Source organism: Formica exsecta, unplaced genomic scaffold (assembly GCF_003651465.1).
Source record: "Formica exsecta isolate Colony F162 unplaced genomic scaffold, ASM365146v1 scaffold314, whole genome shotgun sequence".
In the NCBI taxonomy this organism is placed as follows: Eukaryota; Metazoa; Arthropoda; class Insecta; order Hymenoptera; family Formicidae; genus Formica; species Formica exsecta.
The window spans coordinates 156,378-168,648 of record NW_021850397.1 but is presented as its reverse complement, the minus strand read 5'-3'; the positions used below and the strand labels follow the sequence as shown (position 1 = coordinate 168,648).

The 12,271-nt window shown below is 31.1% G+C and overlaps 2 protein-coding genes across 6 annotated transcripts; one reads left to right on the top strand and one right to left on the bottom strand.

Moving 5' to 3' along the window:
* The first annotated feature begins 214 nt into the window (after positions 1 to 214).
* LOC115237898 lies at positions 215 to 5,297 on the top strand. Of its 5 annotated transcripts, none has more exons than XM_029811266.1 (11): positions 217 to 351; positions 490 to 803; positions 1,045 to 1,122; positions 1,594 to 1,757; positions 1,875 to 2,112; positions 2,383 to 2,509; positions 2,730 to 2,954; positions 3,164 to 3,325; positions 3,444 to 3,662; positions 3,777 to 3,931; positions 5,055 to 5,296. In XM_029811266.1, exons 2-11 carry the CDS (start codon positions 493 to 495, stop codon positions 5,236 to 5,238), a joined length of 1,863 nt encoding a protein of 620 aa, XP_029667126.1. In that variant the 5' UTR covers positions 217 to 351; positions 490 to 492; the 3' UTR covers positions 5,239 to 5,296. The 5 variants fall into 5 exon arrangements, with proteins under 5 accessions (XP_029667128.1, XP_029667127.1, XP_029667126.1 ...); XM_029811265.1 differs by having other exon boundaries at positions 217 to 412; XM_029811264.1 differs by having other exon boundaries at positions 217 to 803.
* Positions 5,298 to 5,930: 633 nt separating this feature from the next.
* On the bottom strand, positions 5,931 to 11,009 carry LOC115237897 (transferrin). Its single transcript, XM_029811263.1, has 10 exons — positions 10,794 to 11,009; positions 10,493 to 10,719; positions 9,828 to 10,131; positions 9,149 to 9,492; positions 8,559 to 8,809; positions 8,056 to 8,291; positions 7,480 to 7,759; positions 7,194 to 7,255; positions 6,858 to 7,120; positions 5,931 to 6,446 (listed from the first exon to the last, which is right to left on the bottom strand). Exons 1-10 carry the CDS (start codon positions 10,864 to 10,866, stop codon positions 6,357 to 6,359), a joined length of 2,130 nt encoding a protein of 709 aa, XP_029667123.1. The 5' UTR covers positions 10,867 to 11,009; the 3' UTR covers positions 5,931 to 6,356.
* Between the last annotated feature and the right edge of the window lie 1,262 nt (positions 11,010 to 12,271).

Genomic DNA, 12,271 nt, shown 5'->3' with positions numbered 1-12,271 from the left:
TACCTAATTTTTAAAATTTTTGGTTTTGATATTATAATTCAGAGAAAATAAATAGCATGCAGATTATATTCCATGTTTTTAAATTCATCGTATTATGTTTTCATGTTTGTGATCTCGTGTTTATAGCATGTTGATTACATACGGTAGGACGAATAGGTTGTCGGGCAAAAATACGCAAGCCGTAGGATTTGCCGATTTTCCTAGCAGTTGCTTCTAGAAATCCGTAGGGATAACGCGCGTCACACAGTTAAATCAAACATTTTATTACTTATATTTATCAAAATTTTGTAAATATAGTTTGCGAACATATTTATTCTTTTGTAATTATAGTGTTCCTCATTAATAATCGAAGTACTTAATTACATCACATATATATATATATATTTGTGTAGCTGTGGGTGTGGAGGGATACGTGCGTATATTTGAATGTGTGCACGCGCGTGTATAATATATATATATATATATATATATAATAAATATATTTATCAGATCATGTCGGCAAATATTCTTCGATCGCAATATCGTAGTAATGAATTAAAGAATGCCGCAAAAGAATGCGTGTCTACAAATAAAGAAAATATGCAAGTGCAAAAAGGTAACAGTGTTGCCAAAGATAAAAATGGGTGTAAAAACAACAAAGGATTATCGTTAAAAACAAAATATTCTCTGCCAAATTCTACAACACAAATGCAAAAGTCTTTTCTGGGTGAAACCAAATTCAAAATTCATAACGATAATGAGGAACATTCCAGATCACGCCCGCGCGTGCGAAAAGATATATGCCATACGGCCATTTCATATAGGTGAGAAACATTAAACTTAATATTCCTTTCTTTTATTTTTATTTTTTAAGAAACTTGTACTTTTAAGTTAAAAATTAAAATATTTATGTTATAAATAACATTTAAATATATATATAAATATTAAAGAAATCAGTTTTTTTTTTAAATATGCTGATGATGCATAAACAAAATATAAAGTCTTGATAAGTTAGTTTATGTGTATCCTATAGTGAGAGAAAAAAAGAAAGTTTTTTTTTTGTAGAGCACGTTCTTCAAGCAACTGCCGAAATAGAGTTTCTTCAGATAAAAAAGACAATATAAACAGCAAATTATTTCAGAGGTAATTTTATATACAAGTAAATTTTTTAAATAAATCTACAAGATATGATTTTTTAAAATATTATTTTATTTATTCTCTTATAACAAATTATAACAAATTAAAGAATATTTTTATTTATTTTCTATAACATATACTCAAAAATATTTTGACCTCCTATACTAATATCATTTATTGATTTTTCTTATACTAATACCATCTATTGTATCAATACTAATACTCCAATCGCTTCTTGGTTGAAAACAATAAAAAGAAATATTACATATTTTCTTTAAAAAATAGAAAATATTTAAAAAACTTTTTATAATTTTTTATAATTTTTTTAATAAAGAAATAAAAAGTTTAAACAATTATTATAGTTATATAATATTTTTTTATGTTTTAAATTTTGTATTAAATTTTAAATTTAATATTGACACGCGAATATTAATTAAGAAACATTCAGCATATTATATTTATTTGTTTTCTGTTTAGATCTCGTTCTGAAAGTAGAAACATTCCGCCGCAGAATGCACAATGCGTTAGAAGAGTATTGTCACACGCACATATTCCAAAAACCAGACATCTTTCAGCTGAAGTTAAAAGGCGAACATTTACAAGCATTGAGATGTGGAAAGACAAAATGAGGAAACCATACAGTTAGTATCTTGAGTATTTATCGTAAATGTGTTAATGAATTGTATCCAGATCTTGCCCCGAAAATAAAAGAGTTTATAAATAGGTGAAAGAATTGATCAAAAAACTTTTTTTCTTAGCCGGTACCGTGCCTAAGAACTTGGCGGGCAAATATCCTAATGTACTAAATGTAGATCAAATCCATACTAAAATCAAGCAACGAAAAAGTTCTATCGCTGAACCTACCAAAATTCTATTTCAAAGATCATCGAATCTTCAATCCGAGATAGATCGCAAGCAAAATCAAAATATCAAGGACTCGACGTTTTCTTGGGGGACTGTAATGAAATGTTTACCAAGCGAAGATGTGCCAAATCTGTAAGATAATAATTTATTAAATGTACGAGTTAATTGTAATATGAGGTAAGACATAAAAAAGACAATTTATGGAAATTAAATAAGTATTCATTAATAACAAATAAAGATTGATTTGTTATTGGTATTGTATTCAAATATTTATTTATTAATTAATTATTATCATATCATCACAAAAAAACATCATTTTTATGTTAAATCATTATAGAGTAATTGTAATGTTGGAAAACTGCTTTGTGCTACTTTTGAATTGTTATAAACATTTTTTTTTAGCACAAACGAGATCGCTAAAAATGATGAACAAAATTATCGATTGAATATTAGATTTGGAGCAAACATTCCTAGGACTTCCATAACACCTCTAGATAGTTCTTTGCTTCCATTAATAACTCCGACAAAGGTAATGAAAAATGATATGTATTGATATTATTTATATATGTTATTATATATATTATAGTATGTTGATACAAATTTATTTTAATATGTGTATCAGATTTTCAAAACAGACTTAATAATATTGTATAAGTTAATGTAAGAATTGTTGGGCAAATTTGATTGTAGAGCATTAAACGAAAAATCATTTACCCTACATAGAATTTAAAAAAGTATTTGTTAAAAAGGTTCGTTACTTAAAACGTGAGGAGGCGCATTATAATGACAAATTATCAATCAAAAAAGAAGTCCCCGAAGATATTTATCCGTACGAGTATGATTATTTGGAAGATGTGCCACATATGGAACGCGAAAGGGAAGACAATGCTCCCAAATTATCTTTTCGTTTTCTGAAGCAAAGCGTAAACGCAGATCAAAGAAGAATTATCGTAGGATATTTGATTCGTCTTGGAGTAAGTATAATATGGCTTAATTACGGATATAAATATCCAACGTTTATACAAGTGATTTTTTATACTGTCAATAATAAAACATAACAATGATAATTAATACGAGATATTTTTTTTGATCACATTGACGTGATGAAATAAAAAAATGGATTTAAGTTATACTGAACTCTGTTTATAATTTTTCTGATTATGATTTTTAACGCAATTTTTAGGTACACTGCCAGTACTCGTCGAATATTATTTATCAAACTGTCAAGTTATTCGATATCACTATTGACAGAATTTTGGTAGAAACTGATAATATACAATTAATGGCTTTAGCGTGTCTGTGGATAACTCTTAAGCGAGAATTAACTAGTTATAAAATACCATCGGTAATAAAATTTTTTATCCGGAGAAAAGAAATTGAAAGGGAGATATTATTATGATATTAAATAGTTAGAATAATTGTAGTTTTAGTATAAATGTGTTATATATTTTGTATCTTTTTAGGCGACTACAATAGTGAAAATGGCAAAGGATTTATATATAAACCAGGAGAAAAATTTATTAATCTATGAGAAGAAGATTATTTCAGCTGTTAAATTCAATTTTAGATTTGCCGATCCCTACTCATTGCTTTTCTATTATATACTGGATGTGACACGAGATAAGAAATGTAATATTAATTCAAGCGACATCCCATGCATTTACTTTTGCGGTAGTTACTTGGTAAGAGAACAGATATATACATGTAAATCATACATATATGCGATTTAATTTTTAGTATTATACGCGCTGAATTATACGCGCATACAAATAAGCGGTATCTTTCTTATGTTTTAGCTAGATATATCTATGTTAGATGAAAATTTATGTGATCGATCAGTATGTGTTCTGGCCATTGCTGCGGCTGAATTATCACTTTACTCTGTATATTCTGATAATACTAATATGCATAAATGGTGTAAACTACGGAGACGCAAATATTCGCTCACAGAGTAAGAGAATTAACAACTTCTGTTTTGTTTATTGCAAAAATATGTATTAGTTGTATCATCTTTCTTAATCAACAAACACTTAAGATTTTTATACATTATAAAAAAACAATGCAGGAATCTTTAATCACGAGCACTTAATGGTTTTGTTTGAGAAATGTTTTATCAAACAAAAAGAGTTATTATAAAGACTAATTACTGGAAAAAAATTATTATATTTTATTAAATATACATTCAAGATGTATTATATATTAATTCAAACGTTTCGACCCATTTCGGGTTCTTTTCAATGAAATTGAGCTGGAAAATCAAAAATTAAGTAAAAAGATCAAGTAAATGGCAAAACTTCATAAGGCAGAGTAATATAGTGGGCGATATAGCGAACAAAATGCAAACAAATTAAAATTTGTATCCTAGTGCGCATACGATATAAATATATATAGAGCCTGATAATACAAAAAGATAGCATAATAAAGGTCATACACTGGTCATTAACGCAAATTGATCTTCTTTTGAATTCTAAATTTATTTTATAATAAGCCATTACGTCGCTGTGAAGGTGAGTTTAGAATTTGCGTTAATGAGTCTGACCAGTGTGACCTTTATTGTGCTATCTTTTTTGTTTTATCAAGTTTTATATAGATAAATAATATATATAATAATATATGTATACTTATATTGTATGCGCACTAGGATACGCATTTTAATTTGTTTGCATTTTATTCGCTATATCGCTCACTGTATTGCTCCGCTTCATAAAGTTTTGCCATTTATTTGATTTTTTTATTTAATGTTTGATTTTCCGCCTTGATTTTATTGAGAAGGACGCGAAATGGGTCGAAACGTTTGAATTAATTTATAATGCATCTTGAATGTATATTTAATAAAATATAATAATTCGTTTACGATTTAAGTACCGCGTCTGGGCATCAATTGGTCTTCCTTGTTTATTAATTGATTTTTATTATTCGAGCCTCATTGAATCTTTTGTTTTGTTACTTTATTTTTATATATTTTAGTGTTTATTATTTTTATAATAAAAAATATAATTTGTGACACGTTTTCTGAAAAAATTAATTTTAAATTTTGCAAATTTTTTGTATTAATTCGGAATATATTTTTTTAGATGTGAAGAGATGGCGATGAGTTTTACAAAACAGAGTATAATACAACAGGCTGTAGAATCTGATAAATTTGGTTCAAATATTGTATACAAAAAATATTTGCGTACTAAACACGGAAGAGTTTCCAATTTTCTTCTTGATAAAATGAAGAAAGCTTTTATACCTAGAGACACTAATAAATTGTAATATAAGCTTTTTTATGAAAGATTATGATATTAAATATTAAATTTTATAAACATTTATTTGAATATTAAATTATATGATATTAAATATGATATTAAATGATAAATATTATATTAATTGTACAATTATAAGAAAATTAAAATCAATTCTTATATCAATTTTTCCTATTACACTCGGTACATATAAGAGTAATAAAGCAAACTTATTAAAAAATAAAAAATAAATAAATTTATGTAAAAAAGAACATATAGTTCTCTTTATTTAAAAGAACAAATATGATTATGAAAAAAACCTGGAAGCGTCTCTACTTTTTAAAGAAATCAAACTGAAAAATAAACTATTCTATTTACTTTAAAAAATTTTTATAATATTGATTGTAAAAAATTTTTTTATATTTAATAAAGTAAATTTTTTGTATTTTATACATATATGCATATCTCGTATCTTATCTATCTGTGTATTAAAATGTTAAAGAGACTGGTCTGTCAGAATATGAGAAAGCTACTTGCAAATAAAATGTTTTAATATTAAGAAATGCAAATTACAAGATATGCCTCTTTCATGTAACATTGTTAAGATATTTTACTTATTCATGTTTTGATAAAAAAACACAATAGTTTCTTTAACATTTTAAGAGTAGGATAGAAAATTTATTTTATTATACAAAGTGTGAGTCACTTAACAAGATTATTTTGAAGAACTTTTAATTTGTATATTGTATACACAAGAATAGACAAAAGTTAGTAACATTTCTATGCTAATATTTATTTTTAAAAGATTTTATAAAATTATATAACACGAGAAATAGGATATAAAATAATGTACATTGTATGCTTGAAAAAGTACATATTTTTATTGAAAATTTAAGAAGAAATCATAATTTCATACGTCAATATTGAAAAGCGTAATCTCTGTCGCGGCTCTGTCGTATGTCAGTTCACATAAACATAAGCGAGGTTATCAACTATAACAATATTCATTTATTTAACAGTCCTCCTTGTGAGCTTGATATATGACCTAATAACGATAATTTCTCAGCAATGACAGTAGAAACAATATCACATATAGTACGACATCCATCATAAGCGACCAGATGCTTTTAAATTCTCGAGTGCGAAAATTTAATGATGACCATAGTCTCGTTGAGTACTTGTCCAAGTGTCCCACTTGTCCCATGTGTTATCGATGGATACCAATCCTTTCACGTTATCCTGAGGAGAATGTAATATTTTTTGCTTAAAAAAATATGCAACTGGACGATATTTTTAAATTAAAACTATATGCAATTATCTAATTTAAAAACATTTTTTACGAGAAAGATGTCTAAATTTTGTTGCTTTATAATATTATATATAGTGATTAATTGCTATCGCTCTCTTTTGATTCACACAATAAAATATTTTTATGATCAGTTAATACTTTATTATATTATTTTTATATTATTGATGTTTATGATTAATTAATTAAAATATTTACATTTTTTGTTTTTGTTTAATGAATTAATAATAATATGAGATATTTAATGTCTTACTTTTTCCAGTTAATGTGAATAAAAAAATCCAACTAGCGGAAAGCTACTGATTAAAATTAGTCAAATAGAGAGGAAATGATGATCTTATTACCTTGAACAATACATTGCGCTTGTCATTCCAGGCACCGAAAAGGCGTAGCAAATCCGGTTGCTTCGAATATAAGGTGCTCGCGGCCAAAATGCCATGTCTCAACTCTTCCAAGGTATTTGCGGCTTTGTCGGCCGAACTGACAATTATCCTTGGTGGCTCTAATCCTAAATTACAACGCTCCCATTCATTAATGGGCGCTTGACCACCATTTGGACAAAGCAAGACGTAATCTTCGTGTTTGCCTGCACCGTCCTTCTTGTTATCTAAAATAAGATATATGTTGATAAAATTGCAAATATAATCAAATATAATTTATTTAATTAAAATTGTATTTACCGAGCTGCTCCAAAGCCGTCAAAGGTAGAAACGCAACGTCTCCCTTGCCATCTTTCAAACACCTGGCGAGGAAGATCCAAATTAAATTTTTGACAGATAATATAACATTTAAAAAATAAGATATACATTTTTATTATTGAATTATGAAGAAAAACTTTGTATAATAGATTTCATGCTTTATAATAATGGAGAAAGTCATGTATATTAAATTTATTTCTACAATTTACAATTAGCTGAAAATACGTGCCCTATCGATAAAGGAAATATATAAAATATACAAAATTACCTAAGTGCTCCTTTTCCGCCATTGTAATGTTCAACATTTGTTGGTCTGCATTTTGTGGCTTCTTTCACTTGATCGTCACCGGATTTGATATCGCCGACGCACAATTGACAAGACTTGGAATTGAGAGATGCGCCAGGCGCACAAGACTCGGAGAAGAAGGTATCCATGTCTCCCGGTTCATTAATAAGTCCCTTTTGTTTGAGGACGTGAGCCGGTGCGGAATAACCGGCGAAGTCACCCTCGTAGCCACTGTGACAAGACTTCTTGCCTCTGAGATCGTCTGTAAAAGGAAATCGTTAACAACGTAATCTACAACAGAAACTTGCAAAAAGGCCCTTTTAGAGCTTTTTTCTTTCTGCAAACTTTTTTTAATTGTTCGAAACTCAAGTATTTTTCCAAAATTTTGATCTATGAAAATATGTGTTGATATCTTTTAACATTAATTTAGTATCTCAGTTTTAAGATATAAATAAATTCTAATAAATTCTTGAAATTTGATATAGTTTAATATCTTATTTTAAAATAAATGTAGAGATTTTATCGGAATGTTAATTTTAAATACGCAGATTCGTATACCTAATCCATTTATAGAAGAGCCACTCTTGACAACAGCGACTGCCGGTACCTCGTTGAGTTGCGTTGATCCGTTACCGTAAACTTCAGCGACGATCGGTTTCACGTTATAATTGTTGATTGCGAGTTTCACCGATCCACCATCGATCACAGTTATGTCTGCTCCGTTATCCCTGACGGCCTTTAAGCATGCAGTCTCATCCTTCTCCAGTACGCAGTCGAATCTAGGTCTGGCATCTCTATAAGGATTATAACATAATATAATACTAACATCTGCATTTTTTTATCAACGACCAATGTTTTGTCAGTCAAGTCCAAAGAGTTTCCATTAAGGTAGAATCATAAGGTTTCGTTATCTATATTTACATTTTTAAGGTTTAATTAAAACCTGTTTAATTTTCACGTTAAATAAGTAAATAATAAATTAAATTTGTTTTCAAGCAAAATCTTTTTAATTATCCAATTGAAAAGAAAAACATTGATACATTCCACGTGCAATTATGTACCTGGAAAACGCGGCTCTAGCGAGACTATGGCACTTGTCCAGCGCACTTTGACTCCAAACGCACCAACGAGCGTCCCTCTCCGGGGCTCCGGAATTTCTTTCGATCACGTCCATATATTTTGCGCTTTTCAGATGCTCTTCCGGCGATATTGGCTGTGCGGCGACAGCCAAGGTCTTCACGTTGAGCAGCATGAGATCCTGCCACCAATCTGTCTTTTCGTTCTCGCCAAGCTGACCCAGTTGCGTTAGTTCCTAAAACGTGTTGAAATTAAATTACAATTTTTTCTCGATTAAGAAATGTAATACCATATAAAAGAAATAATTAAAATTAAATCTTCCGTTGTAACATATGATATGATTGGTTCATTTGTCATATTTATTATTAAATGGCAAATCTTTGTAACAATATTTAATTAATTTTTTGTCTCTTTTATTATATGCTTATCAGATTAAAATATTACATCTCTCTTTCAATTATTAATATATCACGTAGATATATAAATATTTTTTTCGCGAAATGTTATCCTTATTTCATACAACGTTCAATAAATCATCGAATACGTAAGCTCTTAAGAAACAAATCTCACGCACTCTCTGGATAGCTTCCACGTTGTTGGCATCATCCCCGTTGGTCATGTATCCTTGCCATGGTCGGGCGGCCCACGTGCACGGTTTCGTATGGGCGTCGATGGGCACTTTGCTACCGTCCGGACAAAAGTATCGGAAATCGGCCGGATTCTCAGGTGTCGGCACTGCCGGGGTAACTCCGACGGGTAAGCCAAAGAAGCGCTTCACGTAGATGACCTTTGTCCATGCAACCTGACCGCCGTTGTGAGCCAGACAACGCAAGGCACCCTCGTATCCGGAATATATGTCTGGATAATCGCACACGTCTGGTTTCTCGCAAAGAGCGCACATGTTGCTGTACGTCTCCTCTGAAAAATAAAGGAAATAACAATGCACCTCGTAAAGTATTCGTAAAATATTCAAATGAAGAATGCGAAATACAAAAGAAGAAAATGATTAAAGAATTAAAATTTATAAAATTTTATCAGAAGAAATGCAAACTTAGAGAAAGTCATGAAACGCAACTTGATATTTTAATTTTATCTTGATATAAATATAAAGCGCAAAAATATTTTGTGTGAAAAAAAGAAAGAAACAGCGAGTTGATTTATGCGCACGTTATTTCGCAGCTAATAATATCGTTTACTGACAATTCGTCTATATAACATAATTGACGCAAGTTCCTTAGATTGCTGCCACTTACTGAGTCTTTGATTGATTTCGGGATCGGGCGACCACTTGCCTACCAGACAGCCTTTGTCGAAGAGCGTGCTCAGAGCGCGAAGCTCATTTTCGCGAGCGGAATATTCCGGATTGTTGATATCGGTCAATATACCCATAGCGGTGAGCTTCGTGATGGGAATCTTGTAACCGACATTACGGCCTACGCCTGTATGGCAGGACTTGAGACCCTTCAGACCCTGAACGTTATTGATGTTCAGGTCCTTGTGTACTACGGCTACCGCCTCGTAACGATATGTCGCGTCGGGTTCCTCCTTTGTCCTGACCTGATAGCACAAGCATAAAAAAGAAGAAATACATGTCATACATTATTCATTCTGCTTGAAAATTTAAATGCTCGTAAATATATGTTATTCTCGAGAGAGCGTCAAATGTGTACGAGAAATCTTAAGCCAGCGGATGATAATTTTAGATTTTTTCAAGTAATTCTCTAAAATATATCTTTAGAATTCATGTTTAATTATATTGATTGTTCCTTTTTTCTATATAATTACTTTTCTTTTTTCTCTTATTTATAAATAATATTTTAAAAAATATTAAATTTCTTCTAACACATCCATAAATTCTATTACATTTATTAGAAACCTAATTTTTCGATCTCGATCTCAAGTTATCTGATTATATTACCTGTTCAACGATACTGTATCCGGCTTTCTCAGCTAATTTGTTTTTCGCTGCGAGATACATATCCTCAGGATCTACGGCGACGATGTCCGCTTCCTTATTGCCGACCCTCTCGATGCAATCGTATCGATCGCGTCCGGAAACGCACCATATCGGAAAGCCTTTGCTGGCCGAGTCCTCCATCATCTCCGCGCATTCCTTCGCGTATTTCTCCGGGATGCACATAGTGACTGCGCGTATAATATATTTTTATTATAGTATATTTTTGTGAATCAATTGTCAAAGCTTCGTGTAAAATACTTACAGAATCGTGGTGGACTCGTAGCGGATACAGCCGCCACCGCGAAGATCGCGAGCACCGCGAATCCGTGCAGCATCTTGATTGCTGCACCACGTTGATTACGGTACCGCACGATTCTTACTTCCCCCCCCAAAAAAAAAATTGATCAAAAAAGTGAAGTAAAGCGGAGTAAAGGTAAGAACCTAGACAAATGTTCTTCGGCGACAACGTGTCAAGACGGACGAGAGAATCGGTCTACGTACGTTCTTATATAGATGCGTATTTTTCTTCTTCGGATCTCTGGAGAGGGGAGTTTCTCTCTTTCTCCTCGCGCTTAGCGATTTCTGCCATCGTTCTCTTTCTCTCTTTCTCTCAATACATTTTGCATAATGACATCATTGTTATTAATTATTTGATTCTTCGCCTTTTCTGCAGCAATGGTACTTTCCACGTCTTGTCGTGTGTTAAAAAAAAGACATATTTTTTAATTTTTTATCATAAAAATATTGATTACAAAGTGCAACTTAGTAATCTCAGCCTGATTGATATATAAGGCATTCAATAACAATTACTCTGCAAGTCGAAAATTGGATTAATTTTTGCTTAATGTGCAAATGTGAAAATTTAATAACATTCTAATGATAAACAATTATGAGAGCAATTCATTAAGAATTAAGAAATTAATTCGATAATATTGAATTTAATAAGAAATTTCAACTTAAAGTATAATTAACAATATCATATCTTTAAATCTCTCAAATGTCATGAAAATGATGTCATAGCGTTTAATTGATTTTTGGTAAAGAAGGAATTATAACGGTTTTCGATAAGAATTACTATCTATAAAGTAAATCTGTTATTAAATACCCCGTAAGTATATAATAGTTAAACATCGTTAAATCCATCGCCAAGCTCGGATAAGCCACGGTCATTAACTTTCCCGGTGATTTTCCAGGATGAATTCCTCGCTAGTCCATCGCTTGTAACATCTTGAAAGAAATGAGGGAATTTTTTTTCCACCGAACCAGTCTTCGTTCGTCTCCTCCAACGCGTTTTCAAGTTTAACAGGTCCGTGTCCTCGGCTTCGCTTGGCGATTTCGCGTCCTTCGTCCCGGTTCCTCTTGCGATGCGACGCATGCCCACGCACGCGATACGCATGTCGCATCGCATGTGTTTATGTATGTATATCGCGCGGTTGGAATCGCGGAGACCTTTGTTGACATACGAAAAGTACCGGCGGTAATTTCCTCTGTTGGGGTCAAGCGATGATTCCCACGGCAGCTCTCTCTTTTCCTCTATCATCGAAAAATCGCAAGCTGAATAAATAACTTATATACTTATTTTCGTCGTTACAAAACAGCGTCTGATAAGTATGCAATCTATAAGCTCGATATATAAATATCATCGGAAATATTCAATAAAACGCGTGCGGTGCTGCGATACGTATAGTTGTTTTTTTATTTATATAAAAAATAATTTTATCTGCATATTATGAATTTATT

What these genes read in the sequence shown, in the direction of transcription:
- LOC115237898 (XM_029811264.1), top strand. Translation starts at nt 427, where the DNA reads ATGTGTGCACGCGCGTGTATAATATATATATATATATATATATATAAT. An exon ending in CATACGGCCATTTCATATAG is followed by an intron (nt 804 to 1,044) that starts GTGAGAAACATT and finishes TTTTTTTTGTAG; the next exon opens with AGCACGTTCTTCAAGCAACT. An exon ending in AGCGAAGATGTGCCAAATCT is followed by an intron (nt 2,113 to 2,382) that starts GTAAGATAATAA and finishes ATTTTTTTTTAG; the next exon opens with CACAAACGAGATCGCTAAAA.
- LOC115237897 (XM_029811263.1), bottom strand. Translation starts at nt 10,866, where the DNA reads ATGCTGCACGGATTCGCGGTGCTCGCGATCTTCGCGGTGGCGGCTGTA. An exon ending in CTCTTCTATAAATGGATTAG is followed by an intron (nt 7,760 to 8,055) that starts GTATACGAATCT and finishes TTCCTTTTACAG; the next exon opens with ACGATCTCAGAGGCAAGAAG. An exon ending in AGCGCAATGTATTGTTCAAG is followed by an intron (nt 6,447 to 6,857) that starts GTAATAAGATCA and finishes CATTCTCCTCAG; the next exon opens with GATAACGTGAAAGGATTGGT.